The sequence below is a fragment of the Pleurodeles waltl genome, chromosome 4_1 (assembly GCF_031143425.1).
Source record: "Pleurodeles waltl isolate 20211129_DDA chromosome 4_1, aPleWal1.hap1.20221129, whole genome shotgun sequence".
Lineage (NCBI taxonomy): Eukaryota > Metazoa > Chordata > Amphibia > Caudata > Salamandridae > Pleurodeles > Pleurodeles waltl.
Genome location: NC_090442.1, coordinates 835,689,003 through 835,714,608, shown reverse-complemented (window position 1 = coordinate 835,714,608; position 25,606 = coordinate 835,689,003). Strand labels below are relative to the sequence as shown.

At 46.0% G+C, this 25,606-nt stretch overlaps 1 protein-coding gene across 8 annotated transcripts in view; it reads right to left on the bottom strand.

Moving 5' to 3' along the window:
• Window positions 1-25,606, bottom strand: part of CPSF6 (cleavage and polyadenylation specific factor 6) — a 532,852-nt gene that overhangs the window by 123,368 nt on the left and 383,878 nt on the right. For all 8 annotated transcript variants that reach the window (XM_069229589.1, XM_069229590.1, XM_069229588.1 and 5 more), the window contains 2 exons: window positions 18,399-18,885; window positions 15,691-15,806 (listed from right to left, as the gene is read on the bottom strand). In XM_069229589.1, the coding sequence (XP_069085690.1) occupies window positions 15,691-15,806; window positions 18,399-18,885 (603 nt within the window). The remainder of the gene's footprint in view (window positions 1-15,690; window positions 15,807-18,398; window positions 18,886-25,606) is intronic.

Here is a 25,606-nt window from a genome sequence, read left to right as displayed (position 1 = left end):
TTGTTCTGCCTTAATGGCTTGATCAGATCAAGCAGCAGGAGGTCAGAAACCTGTCTGAGGGGTGGCAGCAGCTTGGGCTAACCAGAAACCCTGAAGGAATGGTGGTAGCAATGCTAGGGGGTTCTCTAGGCCACCAGAGTGCATGGAATTATACTTCCAATACTTACAACAGTATTGGGGTATGATTCGGACATGTTCGATACCGAGCATGCCCAGGTTTGGAGTTACCATTATGTAGATGGACATAGGTAGTAAAATGGCATCCCTGCACTCACAAAGTCCAGGAAAATGGGCCTGGAATTTGTGGGGGCACCTCTTTTAGTGCTGGGGCGCAATCACACACAGGTACCTGCACCCTGCCCTCTGGGCTGAGAGGGCCTACCATTGGGGTGACATAGTGAGCTGGTACAGTGACCTGGAGTGAAAATTGGTGTATGTACCCGTTTCACGCAGACTGCAATGGCAAGCCTGCAGAACCCTTTGTATGGGCTCCCTATGGGTGGCAAAATAACTGCTGCAACCCATAGGGATCCCCTGGTACCTCAATGCCCTGGGTATCATATACTAGGGACTTAGATGGGACGGACCAGTATGCCAATTGTGGGAAGGAAAAGGTACAGTTAATCTTTACATGAGAGCATAACCACTGGGGTCCTGGTTAGCAGGATTCCAGTGGACACAGTCAAACACACTGACAACAGGCAGAAAATGCGGGTAACCATGCCAAGAGGATAATTTTCTACAGACCTTTTACATTCTAAAGCACTGTGTGTTGGGTAACTTTTTATTTCTCCATGGGACATCTGAGGTCCGAGAGCCATGTCTGCTTAGGCCATTATGATCATTGCAATGATGATTAGTGTAACTGATGACTGCTTGCACACCAGGTGGATAAATGAGATTGGGGCAAAAGCTTATGCAAATGTTGCTGACCAATCTACAGGGCATTACCCATTGATTCATGGTGTGGACATCTGGACGCAAAGCCTTGGCACTTTGCAGTGTTGGGAATAGATCTATTGTTGGGTGCCACCATCGTTGAAACATTCCTTGAACCAGGACTTAGTTCTTGATCGTGTGAGCAGTGCTCTTGCCTGCTTTGTGAGTGCATCTGTTTTGAAATCCTAGAAGGCATATTGCCACAAGATCTATGTTTATCTGAATGGCCTATTGCCAGATTTCCTGTGTCCATTTTGAGAGTATTTGGCATTGAACTCCCCCTCCTTTTTTGGAGTAAAACATAATGGTTGTGTTGCCCATCTGCACTACGACAGTTCTCCACTCTGTAAGTGGAAGGCCTTCAGCACCAAGAACACTGTTTAACTTCAACGCATTTATGTGCTTCAATGCTTCTGTTCAGCTCCACATCCCTCATAAACTTTATGTGATATGTCAATACTGTGGAAACAGTCCAGGGTTGGACAGGGATTGCTAGGCAATCCCAAAGTGCTCTATTTGGAGGTAGTGTGGTCTAGTAGCCTAAGGCTTAACACCGAGGACTGCAAGAAATCCACAACTACACACAATATTTATTAAATGAGACATGACTCACAAAGGATAGCCACACCTATTTATAAAAACAGCAAGTACCTTTATATATCTTTAGGCATCAGAGAAAAATCGTTCAGGTAAGTACGTTTTAAAGTAGAAATTCTTCACTTTAAGAAGTGGACACTGCTGTTTTAGAGTTCTGCAATGTAATCGTATGGGAGAAGAAGAAAAACAGGTTGCACAAACAGGTAAAGTCCAGCGAGTCACAAGACCAATCTCCAGGTGATTTAAAGTGAGTAGTGGGCAAGGTCCAAGGAAGCACCAGCAGTACACCAAAAGTGGCACGGTGGGTGCAGGGTGCACTACAGCATAAGGTGCCCAATGCATTCCCATGGAGATCAGACACTGCAAAAAGAGGCTGCAGGCCTTGGCCAGGACGCCAGTTGGGCTGAACCAACAGCAGAGCTCAGGCCTCACAATGCGAGGGAATACGTTTGCACCTTTGGTCCTCTTTTCCATACCTCAGTGGTGACGGATCAGAGGTGTATTTAGGTGTCAGATTTTCTTTACCAGAGCGGTAGCTGGAGTTCTCAGCATGGGCTGAGGTTGAAAGAAAAACACATGTGTAGGAAAGTACCCTCTTTATGGCATGGTTACCCCCCCCACTTTTTGCCAGCTGTCAGGGTGCTTAGACTTTCACTGGGATCTGGCTAACCAGGACCCCAGTGATTGTGCTCGTTCCCTCCAAATTTGTTTATCTTGGACCTCTGTGCACCCCACAATTGGCATACTGGTGTCCCCTCATAAGTCCCTACTATATTTTACTTAGGTACCCAGGTCACTGAGACAACCATGGGAGCCCATGCAAAAATGTGTCTTCAGGCCTCCCCTTGCAGCCTACGTGAAAAGGTTAATGCATCCTTTTGCCACAGGCCACTACACTAGGTCACTGTAAGTCACCCCTATGGGAGGCTCTTGTAGCCCAAACGGCAGGGTACAGGTTCCTGTGTGTGAGGGCACCCCTGCATGAGCAGAGGTGCCCATACGAACTCCAATTCCACTGCACTGGACTATGTAAGTGCGAGGAAGCCATTTTACCTGTGTGCTGACACAGCTACATAATGGTAACTACGACTGAGGCATGTTTAATATCAAACATGTTGGAATCATACCAAAATACTGTTGCCAGTATTGGTTGTATGATTCCATGCACTCTAGGGGCTCCTTATAGGACCCCGACAACGCTCCTACTAGTCTTCCAGGGATATCTAGGCAGCACGAGCTGCTGCAGCGCCTCAGACAGGTTTCTGCCCTAATGCTTGACCAGCTCAGGTGGGGGAAAGCAGAACAAAGGATTTCCTGTGGGAGAGGGAGTCAACAACCTCTGCCCTGGAAAGAGATGTTACAAGGCTGGGGAGGAGTAGCCTCCCCAAGCCACTGGTGTGGTTTGATGGGCACATTTGGTGCCCTCCTTGCATAAACAGGTTTGCAAGAGTCCAAGGACTCCTGGTCCCTGCTCTGGCGTGAAACTAGACAAAGGAAAGATGAGTAACCACTCTCCTGTCCATCACCACCCCAAAGGTGGTGCCTAAAACTCCACCAGGTGGCCACTTGGTTCTGCCACCTTGAAAACAAGATGTGCAGAGGCCACTGGGGACATCTGATGGCGAAGTCAAGCAGGGGACATCAGTGACCCCCTCTGATAGCTGGTCACTGTGTAAATTGACCAATCACCCCTAGAAGGGCTATTTAGGGACTCTATTGTGGGTGGGTCCCTAAATTCAGCGTGCAAGACTCTGCCAGGACTCCTCTGCCTCGACCTCTTCTTCTCCTGGCCACCGGAACTGCAACTGGACACTTCACAAACTTACAAGGCTGCAACTCCCGAGACGATCTTGTCTTGCAACATTGTTTCTCTGGCTCCTTCTAGCAACTGCAACATTTCCCCGGCTGTACATCCTCTGGGGTCGGCAAGACTTCAGTTGCACCAAGAAGCAAGAAGAAATCTACAGGCGCCTACCGCAATGACGTCCAGCTGTGTGGATTCGCCCTCCTCTAGAACTGTGTGGATCCTGCAACACAGGTGGTGGTCCGGAGAGGTTCCCTTGGTCCTCTCTGCCCTCTGTCCGCTTTAGGAGACGGTGAGCCCTTGCTTTTCCTTGCAGGATGGTACCCCTGTGCACACTGACTCCTGCAGTAATCAAGGCTTGTTGAGTCCTGCTCCAAGTGATCTTCAGGCTCCAAGTAGCCACTGGCCTCCAGCACTTCATCCTGCCAAGGACAGTCTCCTCTCTGCTGCTCCAGCAATGTGGCACTCCTTTCCAGGTGTACTGATTGAGCCTCCCTGCAACTTACTGTGCCTGCTGCCAGTGGGTTGCCTGTAGGGGCTGCAACTTCTTTTGCTGGCTCTCCCGACTGCTGAGGGTCAGCCCGGTCTTCCCTCCAAAGGTCGAGTCCCCTGGACGTTGCTGGTCCTCTTCAGCCTTGCAACTCTTCTTGTGCTCCAACTGGCATTTACCAAGGCTTGTTGGTGGTCACCCTGACCACTGACCGACTGTAAGCAGCGACCGACGCAGGACACCATCTGCACCACTGCAAAGACTCTTTCAGCTCTTGGGCTCCACAGCTGGTCTTCTTCCCCTGTCGACCTGAATCTTCATTAACAGTAGGGTGGGTAGTGGCTCCTGTTCCAGCCAGACACTCCATTGTGGACTGGACGGTGACCTCTTCTTTTTCAGGTTGTCTTCTTCCAGATTCCACCTTTGGGTTCCACTGGTCTGGTCCTGTTCTTGCACAATCCATTTTTTAAGTCCTCTAGTTAGTCCATGGGAAAACCAGGTACTTATCTCGGTTTCTCCTGGTCGCTGGGGGGCACTTAGGTACTCACCTCTTGGGTCCCAAATTCACCCAGCTCCGCTCCAACTACTCTATACCCTTGGGTGGGGGACTTCACTTCGCATTACACTATTTTAGTATATGGTCTGGCCCTCCCCTAGGGACCTAGCTATTTTCTACATTTCTTGCCAAGGTTTGTTGTTTTTATGTTATTTTCTGATTGCTATTGTGTACATATATAGTGTATACTTGTCTCCGGTTTGGGGGGCAGGGGGGAGAACAGCCTATAAGTAATCAAGTAATCTACTGCATTTTTGTAACACTGTGTCGTTCCCTTCTGTGTGATAAGCTACTGGGTGACTATTGTGGTGTTGCATAGGCTTTGCATGTCTCTGACGTAAGTTTTGGCTGCTCATCCACAGCTACATCTATAGAGCCCTGCTTCCTAGACACAGTCTTCCTTCTTCAATAGGGGTTGCCTGGGCCTGGTTTAAGGTGCCAACACCATAGGTGCCCCCCACACACCAAGCCAGCTTCCTACACTTTGGATTGTAGAACTCTTGGTTTGGTCTTCCCTTCGAATACTGCTTGCTTGAGGGTCTAGGATCGTTTCACAGTCCGAAACCTTTAGGCCCAGCCCCACTGTTACATTGTGGAGTTTTATTTTCGGCATCTCAGTGTCTTTCAGTTTTCTTTTTAACACCTTTTCTCTTTCTGGCCCAACATACACCAATTCTTTGGCATCCGAACCCTGATTTTTGCAGGGCCTTCTCTGTTTCTTTGATGATCTTCCTGTCGCTCAACCATCCTACGTCCATAAGGAAAACTTGTTAAGAATCCCTCAGCGTTTGGCACATCCTTGCACCCACCTGCAGAGGACATGCTAACGCTCCCCGACTGCACCAACACATCCCCCTGCCCCTTAATTTCATAGGCAGTGGAAGAGCTTTGCCTGCCACTCTTTCCCTATGGTGACCTGATGACATCAGCATGCACATGGCAGACCATCATTAAGAGGCGGGAGGGACCACTGAAAGCCATTTGTTTCTGTTAGCACATCAGCAATAAAGGAGTGTCAAGGTAAGTACTCTATCCTTAGGGGAGGGGTGAGAATCATAAGATCAGCACAGTGCTATCCTGTATTAATGGCAAAAGACTTTGTCCCTATCTAGCTCGGCGTCAATAGCACTGTGCAGAGCTGGACTTGGATATGCTAACCCTATCTGCGCATTGAGGCCTGCTCCTAAAACAAAAGGCTGTAACTGCAAAGGTTGGAGAAGGGATTTGAGAAAGTTGATTGTGAATCCCTGAGTGTGAAGGACATCCACTGTCAGCTGAGTGATCAGCCAATCGTCAAAGTAAGGGAAGGCATGAATGTACTGACGTCTGAGATATGCAGCAACTGTTGCTAGACACTTGGTGAAGACCCTGGAAACGGCTGAGACCCCCAAAATGTTTAACACCTTGAACTGATAATGTTTTCCCGCAATTATGAATCTGAGTTATTTGCGATGTGCTGGGTGAGTGGGAATATGAAAGTAGGCATCCTTTAGCTCTAACTCGGTCATAAAGTCGCCTTGCTCTAAGAGTGGAAGAACATCTTGAAGAGTGATTGTAAGGAAATGCCTCCTTGGCATAGTTACCCCCTGACTTTTTGCCTTTGCTGATGCTATGTTTTGAATGGAAAGTGTGCTGAGGTCTGCTAACCAGGCCCCAGCACCAGTGTTCTTTCCCTAACCTGTACTTTTGTATCCACAATTGGCACACCCTGGCATCCAGCTAAGTCCCTTGTAACTGGTACCCCGGGTACCAAGGGCCCTGATGCCAGGGAAGGTCTCTAAGGGCTGCAGCATGTCTTATGCCACCCTGGAGACCCCTCACTCAGCACAGACACACTGCTTGCCAGCTTGTGTGTGCTGGTGAGAACAAAAGGAGAAAGTCGACATGGCACTCCCCTCAGGGTGCCATGCCAGCCTCTCACTGCCTATGCAAGTATAGATAAGTCACCCCTCTAGCAGGCCTTACAGCCCTAAGGCAGGGTGCACTATACCATAGGTGAGGGCACCAGTGCATGAGCACTGTGCCCCTACAGTGTCTAAGTCAAACCTTAGACATTGTAAGTGCAGGGTAGCCATAAGAGTATATGGTCTGGGAGTCTGTCAAACATGAACTCCACAGCACCATAATGGCTACACTGAAAACTGGGAAGTTTGGTATCAAACTTCTCAGCACAATAAATGCACACTGATGCCAGTGTACATTTTATTGTGAAATACACCCCAGAGGGCACCTTAGAGGTGCCCCCTGAAACCTTAACCGACTATCTGTGTAGGCTGACGGGTTCCAGCAGCCTGCCACAACCGAGACATGTTGCTGGCCCCATGGGGAGAGTGCCTTTGTCACTCTGAGGCCAGTAACAAAGCCTGCACTGGGTGGAGATGCTAACACCTCCCCCAGGCAGGAGCTGCACTCCAGCTAGTGGAGTTGCCCGCCCCCTCCGGCCACGGCCCCACTTTTGGCGGCAAGGCCGGGGGAAATAATGAGAATAACAAGGAGGAGTCACTGGCCAGTCAGGACAGCCCCTAAGGTGTCCTGAGCTGAAGTGACTAACTTTTAGAAATCCTCCATCTTGCAGATGGAGGATTCCCCCAATAGGATTAGGGATGTGACCCCCTCCCCTTGGGAGGAGGCACAAAGAGGGTGTACCCACCCTCAGGGCTAGTAGCCATTGGCTACTAACCCCCCAGACCTAAACACGCCCTTAAATTTGGTATTTAAGGGCTCCCCTGAACCTAAGAATTTAGATTCCTGCAACTTACAAGAAGAAGAGGACTGCTGAGCTGAAAACCCCTGCAGAAGAAGAAAGAAGACACCAACTGCTTTGGCCCCAGTCCTACCGGCCTGTCTCCTGCCTTCCAAAGAAACCTGCTCCAGCGACGCTTTCCCAAGGACCAGCGACCTCTGAATCCTCAGAGGGCTGCCCTGCTTCAAGAAAGACAAGAAACTCCCGAGGACAGCTGCACTGCTCCAAAAGAACTGCAACTTTGTTACAGAGGAGCAGATTTAAAGACCCCTTCAAATCCCCGCAAGAAGCGTGAGACTTGCAACACTGCACCCGGCAACCCCGACTCGACTGGTGGAGAACCAACACCTCAGGGAGGACCCTCCGGCGACTCCGAGACCGTGAGTAACCAAAGTTGTCCCCCCTGAACCCCCACAGCGACGCCTGCAGAGGGAATCCCGAGGCTCCCCCTGACCGCGACTGCCTGATCCTAAAGTCCCGACGGCTGGAAAAGACCCTGCACCCGCAGCCCCCAGCACCTGAAGGAACGGAACTTCAGTGCAGGAGTGACCCCCCAGGAGGCCCTCTCCCTTGCCTAGGTGGTGGCTACCCCGAGGAGCCCCCCCCCCCCTTGCCTGCCTGCACCGCTGAAGAGACCCCTTGGTCTCCCATTGAAATCTACAGAGAACCCGACGCTTGTTTTGCACACTGCACTCGGCCGCCCCCGCGCTGCTGAGGGTGTACTTTCTGTGTGGACTTGTGTCCCCCCCGGTGCCCTACAAAACCCCCCTGGTCTGCCCTCCGAAGACGCGGGTACTTACCTGCTGGCAGACTGGAACCAGGGCACCCCCTTCTCTCCATTGAAGCCTATGTGTTTTAGGCACCTCTTTGACCTCTGCACCTGACCGGCCCTGAGCTGCTGGTGTGGTAACTTTGGGGTTGCTCTGAACCCCCAACGGTGGGCTACTCTGGAGCCAAAACTGAGACCTGCAAGTGATTTACTTACCTGCTAAAAATAACAATACTTTACCTCCCCCAGGAACTGTGAAAATTGCACTAAGTGTCCACTTTTAAAACAGCTATTTGTGTTTTATATGAAAAGTATATATGTTACTGTAATTATTCAAAGTTCCTAAAGTACTTACCTGCAATACCTTTCAAATGAGATATTACATGTAGAATTTGAACCTGTGGTTCTTAAAATAAACTAAGAAAATATATTTTTCTATAACAAAACCTATTGGCTGGATTTGTCTCTGAGTGTGTGTTCCTCATTTATTGCCTGGGTGTATGTACAACAAATGCTTAACACTACTCCTTTGCTAAGCCTACTGCTCGACCACACTACCACAAAATAGAGCATTAGTATTATCTCTTTTTGCCACTATCTTACCTCTAAGGGGAACCCTTGGACTCTGTGCATACTATTCCTTGCTTTGAAATAGTGCATACAGAGCCAACTTCCTACAGTGATCATATGGAAATGCTGCGAGAATGTAGAGATTTAATGGTCTGAGATCGAAAATTGGCCTGAGTGACCCATGCTTCTTTGGTATAAGGAAGTATAAGGAATATACTCCTAATCTTTGCTGTGAGAATGGGACGGGTTCTATATTCCCTTTGAGAAGGGATTGTGCCTCTTCTTTTAGAAGAGCAGGGTGTTCTTGGGAGACTTTGTGAGTGCAAGGGGCAATGTTTGGAGTGGAAGTGAGCTCCAGGCAATAACCATGCTGGATAACTGAAAGAACCCAATTGTCTGTGGGGATAATTGATCCCCCCCCCCGCCGAGAGGTGGCAGAAGATGTAGGTAGCCAATGGCGTGCAGTGGAGACAGCTTCTCTGGAGATGGATGCCTTACCTCTGCCTTTGTTATTTGAGCCTCTGTATAATCCCCTGTATGACCCTCTAAAGGAACCTCTGTTGTGACAGTGTGAGGCTTGCCTGTTTTGAGAGGTGGAAGACTCTGTATACGTTGGTTTGAAGCCTCCCCTAAATTGTGGGAGATGAAAATTATCTCATTGTGTGGAGGTTAGTAGGGCCCCCATTGCTTTCGCTGTTTCAGAAGTTTTTGTATTGTGGTACCCCCTTGTTAGCCGAGTAAGTGTTCCCAATCAAATGGCATGTTTAGTACTGCCTGCAGCATTTCTGGCTTCAAGCCTGAACATCTAAGCCAAGCATGTCTGTGTATAATGATGCTTGTGTTAATGCTGCATCCTTCTGTATCTACGACATCTGGTGCACAATGAATAGAGTTACTGGAGATACTTTGACCTTCTGATACTATCTCTTGCGTCCTTTTGCATTGCTCCTCTGGGAGGTACTGAAGGAGATCCTCCATTTTGTCCCAGTGGGCCCTGTCGTATCGTGCTAACAGTGCTTGCGAATTGGTGATAGCCCAATGATTGGCAGCTTGTGCTGCCATTATTTGCCCCACTAAATCTATTTTCTTGCTTTGTCAGGAGGAGGCGAATCTCCTCTACAGTGACTCTTAGTAGGTTTTCGTGCAGTACTGACTAATATTGAGTCTGCAGGAACCTGAGCCCATATAAACAGAGGGTCTGACGATGCAGATTTGTATTTTTTATCCACCCTTGGGGGTATTAACTCTGGACCTTACAGGTTCTTTAAAGATGTCATTAGCATGTCACAGCATGTCAGGTAGCAGGGGAGGAACTTACTTTCTTTGTGTTTTGTAGTAAGTGTGTCAAAGAGAAAATTCTCTTGAATAGGGTCAGTGTGTAGCTGGACACTGTGGAATGCTGCTGCACTCGCTATCACCTGCTGATAAGATGTTGTGCCTTTGGGTGGTAATTGTCATGCAGCTAATAGATCTGGTTCCTATGAATCCCATGAATCTAGCTCCTGTGGTATGTCACCCAAATCATGCTCTGGTGGTGCTGGTCAACCCTGTGGTGAAAACTATGGTTGAGAATGTTTTGTAGGAGATTGAGGAGGTAGTGGAGGTAGTGGAGGGATGGAAGGAAGAACTGGAGAATGTGGTGGAGAAGGCTGGAGTCTAACTAGAACCTGGTCTTTGGAGGCCTTCTTTGGGGGAGGAGCAGTGTCCGAAGCCTCCACAAAGGTTAACTTCCTTTTAATTGGAACGGGGGGAAGCAATAATTCTCCCTGTTACTTTCCAAATATGAAGTTGGCGCTGATGAGAGTCCATAATCTCTAAAATCAGCTCCACTGGGCAAGTTGTATCGGAAGAATGACTGGAGTCTTTGTGAGGCACAGTCTTGTGTTCTGAAATTTTCATTATCGAGGTCTTTGGTCAGTGCAAAGCTGTGGGCTCTGAAGCTGATGTGGAGACTTTTTTGTTCAGTGCTGAAGCGTTTGGGTCGATTGCTGTGCTCGACCCCGAAGCTGTATGTGATGCTAATGAGCAAAAGGTCGATGTCGAAGACTATCTTCTGTGCCGGGCCGAAAGGCAGAGCATCCAAAGGAGATTTTCGGATCTGACCATGGCCCGATGCCACTAGTGGTCCGGTGACTTGCTTCTGGGGCTTGTTTAATGTCTTTGAATAGGGAGTAGGGGTTGTTCTATTCACACGTTGTGCAGAGGTGACCGGTTGGTTCTCCATGTCAGATTTTACGTCCGACACAGTCTTCGATGGAGAAGGCCTCCTCCTGCGCATGCTCTTCCCTGAAGGTATCTGGTGTGTCTTCTGGGGTCTTGGACGCCATCTCCAATCAACATGCTCTTCGGTCCCCGAGCATCTTTTTGCGTCGACAGGAACAGCAGGCATAGCAAGTCTGGTTGTTGTGGTCTGGGGAGAGACACAAATTACATACAGACCAGCTGTTGGTCGTGTGGGGAAATTTGGAGGGGTATCGAGGGCAAAACCAAAATGGACTACATTCCATTAGTCCTGCATAGTCTGATGCCATGTGGGGAATAGGCCCGAGATGGGCGAGGACGCAATGAAGGGTGGTGAGCCAGGTACTGGAACAGCAATTCGGACCGACCGCGCAAAATAGAGAAACCTGTCGGAGTATAAACACCGTCGCTGAAAGAAAGACAGAAGAGAACAGTTCAGAGTAGACCAAGCGGAGGAAAAGCCAGAGAGAGAGGAACACACGTCTGAACCAGTCGGGCGAAAGAAAACAATCTAACAAAGGACTCGATGCTCACACAGAGGAGAAGTCACTCGATCCTGTGACTCAAAAAGATTCTTTGATCAAAAACAACTTGTAACACTCCAGACCCAACACTAGATGGCACACTTATGCAAATTATCTGTATCTATAGCCATATATGTCAAAGATATATATGTACACACACATATATATATATATATTTTAATTGGGGGGGGGGGGGAGCCCTCGCCAGACCTGTCCCTTGTTTCCCACTCCCCCTGGGGCAGATCACACTTTTTTTTTTTTTTTTTTTAAGACCTCTCTGCCCTCTAGAAAGTGGGGCGAGCAGCAGGTCACCATTTATACTTGAACAATTTCTACAAAGGTGTGCAATTATTTAAAGAATTATTCAGAGTCGGTGCTGTGGCATCAGGCACAATCCTCTCTAACCATAAAGGTTACCCTAAAGAGCTTGGGGGGACAAAGCAGTGCCGTTCCTAGTAATTAATTACTTGTGGGCACATTTTCAAGCAGAAGAGATGCGCGTTATTACTTACAATGAAAGTAGTGGGAGTGTTTGGAGTCAGGTAGCAGAAGTGGGCAAACGAGTGTGCATTCTAAACCACAAGCAGCACAAGGGAGGTGTACATAGAGAAGCTCAAAGATTGGAGCCTCACAATGCTACTCAAAAGTCCTTTATCTGGTACAAGATGTTGGCTGCTCATCTATTTTATTTAGCATTCTTCAAGACCTTTCTCCAGATTCCAAGATGACTTATATAAAGCTTCAGGAGTCTCTAATAGGCAGCCTTGTTATTGTAGAGTAAGCCAGTGTTCCTAGATTCCTTAGAGGTTGAGGCTGTGGCTAGACTGAAAGATCACCAATTTCCTGAAGACATTTTCCAATACCCAAAAAACGATTTTCCTGTAGAGTCAGTGTCCCAAGAGGACTATAAAAGGAGAGTCGTATGTATGCTCTGCCCCAAGTGTGCTTGTAATACTGGTCTACGTTTTAAACTCCACCACATGTAACTCCAAGTATGGAGAGAAACCATTGGAGGAACAGGCAAATGATTACGGTCTTTGTTGCTATACACATTCTGTTTAGATACCAGGTTAAAAAGTTGTTGTGTTTAGTTACACCTTCTGTGTATGTAATCAATGAAAGTTTCCATTTTCTACCAATAGGCGGGCTATTTAAAAAAAACATTTTTTTGGGGGGGGGAGACGGGGGTAGGGGGGACGTTTTTAGTTGATGTTTTATTTTTTTCTACAAGTGCTTTTGAGTGTGCAATCTGTTTATTTTGGGATTGTTTTAGAAATTAATGTGGTGTATAGATTCAAGTCGATATCTAAGTGGCATTTGGCTGAGTGTATGAACTGGCATTTGGCTTGGCTAGTGGTGTGTGTAAACTGGCATTTGGCTGGCAGAAGATGTGGACTGCTGGCTGAGTGTGTGGACTGGTGTCTGGCTGGCGGTGTGTGTGGACTGGTGTTAGGCTGGCAGCTCCTGGTGGTGTATGTAGTGGCGGCAGGCTAGTAGTGTGCATGTGTAGTGACTTGCTGTTGGTCACTACACACACTGCCAGCCAATGGCAGTACATACACACACACCACCAGCCAAACGCTAGGCCACATACACTAGGCACAAGGCCCACCCATCTTAGTGAGGTACCATTTTTTATTGACATATGTGGGAAGGCTGGGTAGTAGGAAATTTGAGGCTTCTCACAAAAGCCAGTACTTTCACTCACAAAAACATGAAGAAAATTTTTTTTAGCCAATGTTTGAGGATCGCAAGGGCTTCTTGATAAGAAAACCTGATGAGGCACGTTAGTCTCCCCACTCCGGACTCCCAAGGTGGCAAGTTTTGAAAAACCTGTGTGGAAAATAAAAAGATAAAGTAGTGCAGAAAACAGGCTGAAACATGGAGCCTCGTATGTTTTCAGTAGTTTGCCGGTGCGATCGAGGAGGGCTAAACCCCGGAAAAGGCATGTCATATACATGCCTTTCACTAATTAAATCAAGTGGATTTTAAAAGGCAAGCCCATGAACCAATGAAAGTGACAGGCATGACATGGGCGTGGTTAAAAGCCCAAAAAGAGCTTACAACAGGGTCATTTTTCAGTGCAAAAAAGTGATCCGTCTATTTTGTGTTTTGGGCCTTTTTCTGTCGCTGAAACTAGACCTAACCACACAAGTGTTATACTGTTTTTATGGCGAGGCCTGTGAGAACACAGAATAAGATAACCTTCATTATTACTAATTTAATGTCTCTTTATTTATGCCTTCTAAAATAAATGTCAGTGTGTAAGCAATAAAGACATTTTGGAAAATGCCCTCTGAATCACATGGGTACTCACAAGTAACTACTGCTCCTAAACTCACTATCAGGTCTACATTTCAGAAACATATAGGTTACCTTCATACTTATGTTTCATCCTTTTTATAGTCAGTACACAATGAATAACCATTGTAAGGTGCAGCTCTGGGTACCTCGAGTTCTTGGGGAACCTACAAACCCCATATATATCCCCGCAACCAGAAGAGTCTAGCAGACGTAAGGGTATATTCCTTTTGTAAATCTGCCATAGTGGCAAGAAGTTACAGATGAAACTGTTGTCCCAAACAGCTGTTTTTCCTATACATTTTCACTATTTGTTATTTCAAGAGAGAACTTTTTGGGGGAAACTTTGCAGGATCTACACATCTATCAAAAAAGTCAAAATTGTGGTAAGAAGTTTTTTTGTGTTTTTTTAATTGATCTTTGCATGTTCCTGAAAGCTGGAGAGATCGTGTCTACAGCATAGAAAATATTTTGTTGATGCCATTTTCTAGAAAGAAACCAGACATTTTTGCAAAGAAATGTTTTCCTATCTCCCCCCCCCCCCTCCAAAAAAAAAACCCCACTAGAATATACACCTATATTTTGGCTATTTCTTCTGCCCCGTTCCTCTTCCAGGGTAATCCACAAACTCTGTGTACTTTTAGAATCACCAGGATGTGGGGTAAGAAAAGGACACAAACTTGCAGTGGATATTTTATAGGGGAAAAACGTTATGGAGCAGTAAGCGAGAACTACCCCAAAAAGACAAAAAATTGCTTAACTTTCTAGGGGGAGAAAAGGCTTAGCAGGCAAGGGGTTTAACAGACACAGGTTAGAAACTTTATTCTTGCCCTTTTGGCAAGTTTGTAATGATACTTATAACAAAATCTAAACAAGGATATTTTCCATCCCTTCTAATCTTAGGAAGAGGATTAGGGAAACCTACCACCTTTCTCTCTTCCCTGGATCGAATACTCTCTGGTCATGTGGTAGAAAGCCCAGGTAAAAAACCTGTGCTCTCCTATGTTTTTCGGTGGTTTCCAGTGTTCTTCAATGTTTGCTGATCCTGTGATATTTTTTTATTTGTGTACTATTTGGCTCCCTTTCATTCAGGTTTCTCCTCAGACTAGTAAATCACCAATCACAGCAGGAAAAAAAGAAATTAAAGACGCCAACCAGGCATTGGGGAATTGTGGGCATGTGTGTCTGATGTCACGGGGGTAGGGTGATTCAAGCCACCTACTGGCAGACAACCAAGAGAAACAAATTAATAGGGACTTTCCCAGACCAAGCTACTACATGACATAATGCAGAGCATGTCAATCCAGAAACGATTCAGCCTGCAAAGATTGCAATTATTACCCACTCTATGCGTTCGAATCAGCTGCTTGCTCCTATATTCTCCACACTGGGATGCCAACTAATTTGTGCAGTGCATATTTGTAGGTTCACTTATCAGCATTTTTCTATACAGAGCACATATAATAAACTGGCTACCTACACTGCTGAACATGCGATTCATGACGTTCATAGGAAAAGGTAATACTGAATGGTATTCTTAAAAGACCACCCAATTGCAAACTGAAAAATGTGGACCACTTACACAAAATATAATTACCCATTTTAGAAAAGTGTACTGAACAGAAGGTTTTAACTCAATGTATTGTACCCCACACATGAATTAGGCTGCTGCAACATGCATACACACTAAAAACCACCCCACATTACTGTGTTTCGAAAACAGCCTGTATTGTAACATGATAATATTCGTGTTTACAGGGATGCTGTTGAACACAGTCAAAAACTCTTTGGCACAAACGTATATTTGCCTCAGGTCTTCTATTTCATGTGTGAAAACTACTCCAATACGAGATTACGTTAAAAAGAGTAATGCAGATTAAGCATACAACTGAGCATCATTTTAGAGACATCTGTGTATTTTTTTGCCTTGAGCACATAAATGCCCAATGTGAAGTAAATCAAAGTGTCAATAAAAAAACTGCATCTTTAGTTACTGTGTCTGGAGTAAAGACAAGGAATGAGATAGTGCAAACTACTCAATATCACAGCATGGAAGTCATGCTCTGTAATAAATTATCCTTGTTCATATGCGATACCAAGCACACTATAAGTGGGTGACATCTCAGTTAAATGAATGATAAAAACAGTCTACTAACCTGCACTGGCATCGGATACAGCTCTGGAAATAGCACTGCTTGAGATGGCGCGGTTTCTATTCATAATTTCTTCAAACTCTGCTTCGCTCAAAGGATTTCGGATAGCATCTATTTCTCTAAAATGAAACAAAAAAAACTGGTAAACTGAGAATCAAAAAAGATTAGTAGTGACAGACCAAACTGTCAGGCAAAAAAGGCAGTATGCGGGAAAAGCATGCAAAATCAGCTGTAATGACAGAAAACGTACATTAACAAGTTAATTTAGCCAACTACTCACTGCAGTTGTAAATTCTGAATAGAAGTGGAAACTCCAAAAGGTAAACTAAATAAAATGTTGAGTTTTACTTCCTCTTGCTGACAGCTCTCCTCAGTTTCCCTGTGTGTGCTGATGACTGTGCCGTTCACAAACATCTCCTGTGCCCTGACTCACCTACCTTAGTATGTTCCTAACTCCAAGAGAAAACAATCATTTGCAATGCAATGGGTCTCGCATTTGCTCGAGTTAGAGCTATTAACGTTGTAAACTCCTAACCGGACTTTCCTTGCCACATACACTGAAAATTAAAGGTAAAACAGTTTCACATAAGCGAGCCGATTCACAGCACCACGGCCGCCATGAGCATCAGCGTGAAGAGAGACACAAAAGGAAAAAAAAAGTTCAGCTCAGCCTAGGGAATATGAAGGCGTAAAATGGGAAACAAAAACTGGGTATATCTCTGCTAAGAACAATTTTACAGGTGCTCACTTACAAGATATCTCAACTAATCTGCCGTTTTTACGAATGGGTAACTCAGTCAATGCCGCAATACAGATAGCATACGGTAAAAGCAGTCGCTAAAGCCCAACTCTGATACTTACACTCCTTTTCAATGTCTATAAATATATAATAATGCTCACAATCTGCAGGCCATTTCACAAATCAGCAAGAAATTACAAAATCTGTGTTTTCTTTACGAAAATGTGTGCCACACCTTTGGACAGACATTTCCTCATCATGCTGAACCGGTGGAAACCTAGGGTATGAGAACAATATGGCAGAAGTGTCAATTGAAAATCTTTATTCGGACATCCATGGCCATAAAAGACGCAATAAAACAATAAAAAACTGTCAAGGACTAATTATAACATGTACACAAGTTAAAACAACTAAATTCATTGGAGAGAGTACATTTTAATTGATTTGCTAACCCCTCCAACAATCCAAATCTCCCACTGCACAGCCAAACCAAAACCATTATCCCTCCATACTTTTCGTGACTTGGACGGCGGTTTTAAGGAATGAGGACACCCTAAAGCAGATGTCAGTGGTATTTAATAACTGCAAACAGAATAAAGCCTCCCTACATTTTCGAGGACCCAGTGATTTTAAAAGAGGTTTAATAAATAAACTGTAGGAACAGCTGAATTAATTCAGTACAAAACAACATGTAATGCAAAGGCGACTGAACTGACACCCCATTACAGGTAGAGAACTGGGCCAATCCACCAAAGGCGTCAAGTAGATTCCCAGGACACAAAAGCTGCCAAAGCACGCAGGCTCTAAAACTAAAGAGAAAATACCTCTCCCAATGTTTCTTTTTTTAGCGAGATGTTAAAAGCAGGGTCTGCGGTGGCAAAAAAACAGTAATCGACCTGCAGCAGTTTGCAGTCTTCTTTCTTCACAAAATGCCCAAAAAGGGTTTTTCACCCTGAGTGTTTCTTCCTTCCTCATGCTCGACAGTGACGCGTATAAGGAGTTCAACCGTAACACATTTTGGCAATGTAACTCAGCCATGGAATGGTACTCCCCCTGTCCTGTCTGAAGAACTGCTGAACGACATCCCTGCAAAACTGTGCTCTCTGTATTTCGGCATTAAATATTTCAGACCTATTTTCTAGTCAGAAAAACATCACAACATAAGTAAAAACTTTGGAAATAAGAATAAAATGTTTTCAGTGACATGAAGAATTAAGTTTGAGACAGATTTCGGAGAAAAGATCAATTAATCTGATGAGACGCTTAAGGATCCCATTACAGAGTGAACAAGATATGGGAAACAGGAGCCAGTGAAGTCAATGGCAACCCCTTGCCAGATTTCTCCAGCAAGGTAAAATAAGCCACTGGTACATTAGGCGTCAATACAGGAAGAATTTACCTTCACCCACTCCAAGAAAGCAGATTATTTAGAAGCCTCCTTTCTACCCGACATTGCTACGACGATTAATAAAGAATATAGACTGTATGAGCAAGCACATAACGCTGGATACAAGGATGGTGTTAAGCTGCTTATAGCCCATGCCTCTTGGCCTACTTGCTACAGCAGTGTAAAGATAGTTGGTACGCTGTGGCAAGACCATAATTTAGATCCCTTCTAGTTCAAGTTGTTTTAAACGGGTTAAGGATGTTACTGCAGTCGTTGGGGAAGAGCTGTATATTATCTCAGTATACATAGTTTTCTCTGGCACTTTGGTGTTGTTTCTATAGTTCTCACATTAATGTCCTGGCCATGACGAATAACTTATTTCCATAAACTTCTTCATATTCTCACGCCTTCAGTGAGCCACACAGGTGGTTAAAACTCACAAATATGTGTTTCAATAAGAATTGTAATTTGATTTACACCTGATACTTTTCAGTGAATGTTCAGCTTGTGTGCATGCTAAACAAATTGATTTTTTTTGTTGCTAATGAATATGCCTTAAAAAACTATAAGAAACATTTATATTACCTTCCAGGGGGTCCATAGTCTCCTCTGTCGTATGGAGGTGGTCGTCCATATGGATCAGATGGTGGTGGCCCACGACTGTCTGATGTAGGAATGCCACTATTGCCCATTGGTGGAAAGAAGTTTGGATTCACATGTGGTGCGGGAGGGGGGCCACCAGGAGGTGGTCCAGGCAGATGTGGAGGAGGAGCAAGTGTCATTGGTGGACCTGGAGGTCGTGGGGGGAAGGGACCTGGAGGTGGAGGAGGGCCTTGCTGTGGAGGAGGGGGTCCAGGCGGAGGTCCATAAACAGGTGGAGGTGGACCAGGAGGAAGGGGAACAAGTGGAGGCTGGCCAAAAGGCTGTCCAGGAAACATCACTGGAGGAGGAGGTCTGTCGCCACGATTAGGATGCCCAGGTATAGGAGGGGGAATGGGCTGGCCAGGCGGAGGGGGGCCAGGAGGACCGGGGGGGCCAGGCGGACACAAGGGTGGACGTGGAGGAGTCATTCCTGTTGACAAAAGAAAAGGCTGTTTTTTTGTTTTTTTCAAAATGTACATTAAATTAAGAATAGGTGCTCTACATTCACTTTTTTCAATAATCCACAATAGCAGAATAAACACTCCTAGGAGTACCCATCAACACAAGCACAGGACTGAATTGGCACAAATTACTGCTGAAGTAGTGGAGCAGAATCATTTCATCCGCATACATCGTAAACACCTTGCCTCTGTTAAAGTTCACCACTGAATACTAGAGATTATCTACTGCTCTGCTCGGTCACCTGCAGTTTCGATCGGGTAGCAGATGCTGCATCTACAATGCGGCAGAAATTCACTTTCTTACTGATGGCTCTTTAAGATGCCTTTTGCTTCTTTTCTCAGAGATAAAGATTGCCTGATTAATTAAGTTAAAAGCAAAGCCTGTAGGAAGATGAGGAGATTGCACTGATGTAGACAGGAACAGTGGTAATCAAGTCCACTGATGCCCTTAATAAATGTTTATAATAAATTACGAGAACCCTAAAAGAGTTCACATGCATGGATTCAAGGAGCAAAAACTAACAAAAATGCCCTCAAACCAAAACCTGCCGCCAAACAAGGAGTCCACCCACAAGAAATCCATATGATCTCCTGGTGGACTCAAAAGTGGCTGCGTCTGATCATCAGTGCCCAGGTAACGTGGTACAGTCAGTTCTAAAAAGCAGACATCCATTTACAGGCCGTGTAGGAAGCTGGCTCTGTATTGAAAATGTCACTTACCCAGTGTACATCTGTTTGTGGCATCAGTCGCAGTAGATTCGCATGTTCTGCAATAGCTCGCCATCTGGTGTTGGGCCGGAGTGTTACAAGTTGTTTTTGTTCGAAGAAGTCTTTCGAGTCACGGGACCGAGTGACTCCTCCTTTTGTCTCCATTGCGCATGGGCGTCGACTCCATCTTCGATTGTTTTTCCCCGCAGAGGGTGAGGTAGGAGTTGAATTGTAGTAATAGTGCCCATGCAATGGAGTGACTAAGTATGCACCTATTTAAGGTTGAGATGATACATATATAAATAATTGAAGGTAACTTCCAAACTGCTACAGGCTCCCAGGGAGGCGGGTGGGCACATGCGAATCTACTGCAACTGATGCCACGAACAGATGTACACTGGGTAAGTGACATTTTCAGTTCAATGGCATCTGTCGCTGTAGATACGCATGTTCTGCATAGACTAGTAAGCAGTTATTTCCCCAAAAGCGGTGGATCAGCCTGTAGGAGTGGAAGTAGTCTGAAATAATGTCCTTAATACGGCTTGACCTACTGTGGCTTGTTGTGCGGATAACACGTCTACACAGTAGTGCTTGGTGAATGTGTGAGGCGTAGACCATGTGGCTGCCTTACATATTTCTTGCATTGGGATGTTTCCTAGAAAGGCCATGGTAGCACCTTTCTTTCTGGTTGAGTGTGCCCTTGGTGTAATGGGCAGCTGTCGTTTAGCTTTAAGGTAGCAGATTTGGATGCATTTAACTATCCATCTGGCTATACCTTGTTTTGAAATTGGGTTTCCTGCATGAGGTTTTTGAAATGCAATAAAGAGTTGTTTAGTCTTTCTGATGTTCTTTGTTCTGTCAATGTAATACATCAATGCTCTTTTGACATCTAATGTATGTAGTGCCCTTTCAGCTACGGTATCTGGCTGTGGAAAGAACACTGGAAGTTCCACTGTTTGATTTAGATGGAACGGTGAAATAACCTTTGGCAAAAATTTAGGATTGGTCCTTAGGACGACTTTATTTTTGTGTAGTTGTATAAAAGGTTCCTGTATAGTAAACGCCTGAATCTCGCTTACTCTTCTCAGGGAAGTAATGGCGATGAGAAATGCCACCTTCCAGGTTAGGAACTGTATGTCGCAGGAGTGCATGGGTTCAAAAGGTGGACCCATAAGTCTAGTTAGGACAACATTTAGGTTCCATGAAGGAACAGGTAGTGTTCTTGGTGGTATAATTCTCCTAAGGCCCTCCATGAATGCTTTAATGACTGGTATTTTATATAGGGAAGTTGAATAGGTAGTCTGCAGGTATGCAGATATTGCTGCAAGGTGAATCTTAATGGAAGAGAAAGCTAGGTTAGATTTTTGTAAGTGAAGCAAGTAACGCACTACATGTTCTGGAGTTGTGTGTAATGGTTGTATTTGATTAATATGGCAGTAGCAAACAAACCTCTTCCATTTACTTGCATAGCAGTGCCTGGTGGATGGCCTTCTTGCTTGTTTTATGACTTCCATACATTCTTGGGTAAGTTGTAAGTGCCCGAATTCTAGGATTTCAGGAGCCAGATTGCTAGATTCAGCGATGCTGGATCTGGGTGTCTGATCTTTTGGTTGTGCTGTGTCAACAGATCTGGCCTGTTGGGCAATTTGATGCAGGGTACCACTGATAGGTCTAGCAGCGTTGTGTACCAGGGTTGCCTTGCCCAAGTTGGTGCTATCAATATGAGTTTGAGTTTGCTTTGACTGAGTTTGTTTACCAGGTAAGGAAGGAGAGGGAGAGGAGGAAAAGCGTAAGCAAATATCCCTGACCAATTCATCCATAGGGCATTGCCTTGGGATTGTTTGTGTGGGTATCTGGATGCGAAGTTTTGGCATTTTGCGTTCTCCCTTGTCGCAAACAAGTCTATCTGAGGTGTTCCCCAGAGTTTGAAATAAGTGTTCAGAATTTGGGGGTGAATTTCCCATTCGTGGACCTGTTGGTGATCTCGAGAGAGATTGTCTGCGAGTTGATTTTGTATCCCTGGTATAAACTGTGCAATTAGGCGAATTTGGTTGTGAATTGCCCAATGCCAATTTTTTTGTGCTAGCAGGCTTAACTGCGTGGAGTGCGTCCCTCCCTGCTTGTTTAGATAATACATTGTTGTCATGTTGTCTGTTTTGACGAGAATGTATTTGTGAACTATTATTGGTTGGAAAGCTTTTAGTGCTTGAAAAACTGCTAGAAGTTCTAGGTGATTGATATGCAGTTTTGTTTGATGTACGTTCCATTGTCCTTGTATGCTGTGTTGATCGAGGTGTGCTCCCCACCCTGTCATGGAAGCATCTGTTGTTATTACGTATTGTGGCACTGGGTCTTGGAAAGGCCGCCCCTTGTTTAAATTTATGTTGTTCCACCACAGAAGCGAGAGGTAAGTTTGGCGGTCTATTAACACCAGATCTAGAAGGTGACCCTGTGCTTGAGACCACTGTGATGCTAGGCATTGTTGTAAGGGCCTCATGTGCAGTCTTGCGTTTGGGACAATGGCTATGCATGATGACATCATGCCTAGGAGTTGTAATACCATCTTTGCCTGTATCTTTTGTGTTGGATACATGCGTTGTATGATGGTGTTGAAATTTTGAATTCTTTGTGGACTTGGAGTGGCTACTCCTTTTGATGTGTCTATTATGGCTCCCAGGTATTGTTGTACCTTGCGTGGCAGAATTTTGGATTTTGTGAAATTGACGGTGAACCCTAGTTTGAAGAGGGTTTGTATGATATGATTTGTGTGATTTGAGCACTCTATTAACGAATGGGCCTTGATTAGCCAGTCGTCTAGATATGGGAACACATGTATTTGCTGCCTTCTTATGTGTGCTGCGACTACTGCTAGACATTTGGTAAAGACTCTTGGTGCGGTTGTTAATCCGAAAGGCAGTACCTTGAATTGGTAATGTATTCCTTTGAATACAAACCTTAGGTATTTCCTGTGCGATGGGTGTATTGGTATATGGAAATAAGCATCCTTGAGGTCTAAAGTTGCCATGTAGTCGTGCAGTTTTAGCAATGGCAATACTTCTTGTAGTGTGACCATGTGGAAGTGGTCTGATTTGATGAAAGTGTTCACTACTCTGAGGTCTAGGATTGGTCTCAGCGTTTTGTCCTTCTTTGGTATCAGAAAGTACAGTGAGTAAACTCCTGTGTTTACTTGTGTGTTTGGCACTAATTCGATTGCATTCTTTTGCAATAGTGCCTGCACTTCTATCTCCAGGAGATTGGAATGGTGTGTTGTTAAATTTTGTGCTTTTGGTGGTATGTTTGGAGGGAATTGTAGAAATTCTATGCAATAACCATGTTGGATAATTGCTAGAACCCAAGTGTTTGTAGTGATTTCCTCCCATGCTTTGTAATAATGACCTATTCTTCCCCCCACTGGTGTTGTGTGGAGGGGGTGAGTGACATGTGAGTCATTGTTTAGTAGTAGGGGTTTTGGGGCTTTGAAATCTCCCTCTATTTCTAGGGAATTGCCCTCCTCTATATTGTCCCCGAAAACCTCCTCTATACTGTCCCTGGTAAGTGGACGGTGTTGCTTGTGAGGTGCTGGCTTGTGTGCTTTGACCTCGAAACCCCCCTCGAAAGGGCGTTTTACGGAATGTGCTGTAATTCCCTCTGCTCTGCGGGGAGTAGAGTGCGCCCATGGCTTTGGCAGTGTCCGTATCTTTTTTGAGTTTCTCAATCGCTGTGTCCACTTCTGGACCGAACAGTTCTTTTTCATTAAAAGGCATATTGAGAACTGCTTGTTGAATCTCTGGTTTAAATCCAGACGTTCGGAGCCATGCATGCCTTCTGATAGTTACAGATGTATTAATTGTCCGTGCAGCTGTATCTGCAGCGTCCATGGAGGAACGTATCTGGTTGTTGGAGATGGTCTGTCCCTCCTCAACCACTTGTTTTGCCCTATTTTGGAAGTCCTTGGGCAGATGTTCAATGAGATGTTGCATCTCGTCCCAGTGGGCTCTGTCATAGCGCGCAAGTAGTGCCTGGGAGTTCGCGATGCGCCACTGGTTTGCAGCTTGTGCTGCGACTCTTACCAGCTGCATCGAACTTGCGGCTTTCTTTATCTGGGGGTGGTGCATCTCCAGATGTGTGAGAGTTGGCCCTTTTCCTAGCTGCTCCTACAACAACAGAGTCTGGTGGCAGCTGTGTAGTGATGAAAACCGGGTCCGTAGGAGGCGGCTTATACTTTTTTTCCACCCTTGGTGTGATTGCCCTACTTTTGACCGGCTCCTTAAGTATGTCTTTTGCGTGCCGGAGCATACCAGGGAGCATAGGCAGGCTTTGGTAGGAGCTGTGGGTGGAGGAGAGTGTGTTGAACAAGAAATCATCCTCGACCTGTTCTGAGTGGAGGCTTACGTTGTGAAATTGTGCTGCTCTAGCCACCACCTGAGAGTACGCGGTGCTGTCTTCTGGTGGAGATGGCTTTGTAGGGTATGCCTCCGGGCTGTTATCTGACACTGGGGCGTCGTATAGGTCCCATGCGTCCTGATCTTGGTCACCCTGGCTCATGGTGGTGTGAGCTGGGGAGTGTGATGGAGTTTGTGCTGGTGAAACGTTAATCACGGGCGGAGGAGAGGGTGGTGGTGTAACTCTTTTCACCACTTTTGGTTGTGGTGCTTGTTCCGTCTGGAACTCCAACCTTCTCTTTCTCCTAATGGGGGGAAAGGTGCTTATTTTTCCTGTCCCCTGCTGAATGAAGATACGCTTTTGCGTATGGTCCACATCAGTTGCTTGTAGCTGTTCCTCAAACCTATGCTTTTGCATTTGGGAGGTTAGCGAGTGCTCTTCTGTATAAGAGCCTGAAGCTGGGTCGCTTGCAGTTTGTTTCGGCATCGAAACTTTGTCTGCGTGTTTTTTCGGCTCCGAGGTGACTTTTTTCCTTTTCGGGGCCGAAACCTCTCGGCGTCGATCTGTTTCGGTGCCGCTGTCTCGGCGTCGAGCCGTGTCCACACCGGCATCTCGGTGTCGAGGCTTTTCTCCAGCACTTTCTCGGTCCCGAGAAGGCTGCGTGCCGGTGTCTCGACCGGAGTCGGACGATCTCGGCACTGTTTGGGCCTTTTTCGGTGCCGACGGTTGGTCACCGAATTTATGGGTCGAGCCATGGCCTGGTGGCAGTGGCGTCCCCTGGGCCTTGTAAATGTTTCTTTGTGTGGTTTTCGACGTCTTACTCACGGTTTGTGTATCGTCGAATCCTTCGGAGTCTGAGTCTTGGATCGAGAAGGTACCTTCCTCTTCTTGTTCCTCGAACTCTCGGTGGGCTGTCGGTGCGGACGCCATCTGGAGTCTTCTGGCTCGACGGTCTCGGAGTGTTTTTCGGGACCGGAACGCACGACAGGCCTCGCAGGTGTCTTCGCTGTGCTCAGGTGACAGGCACAGGTTGCAGACCAAGTGTTGGTCTGTGTAGGGGTATTTATTGTGGCATTTGGGGCAGAAACGGAACGGGGTCCGTTCCATCGGCGTTCTTCAGCACGCGGTCGGGCCGACCAGGCCCCGACGGAGGATCGAAAAACTACCCCGAAGGGCACCGGAGCTCTTCGATCTTCGATGCGGTGTGGAATCTAAGTACGCCGATCCCGAACGCAACAATACCGACGAAAATCTTCCGAAATAAGCTAATTTTTCGTTCCGAAACTCGGAGCGACAGGAACACGTCCGAACCCGATGGCGGAAAAAAAACAATCGAAGATGGAGTCGACGCCCATGCGCAATGGAGACAAAAGGAGGAGTCACTCGGTCCCGTGACTCGAAAGACTTCTTCGAACAAAAACAACTTGTAACACTCCGGCCCAACACCAGATGGCGAGCTATTGGAGAACATGCGTATCTACAGCGACAGATGCCATCGAACATACTGTATCAAAATGAGATAAAGTGTGCACAGAGTCCAGGGGTTCTGCTGAGGCTTAACAGAGGCTAAAGTAGATAATACTAATGCTCTTTTGTCGT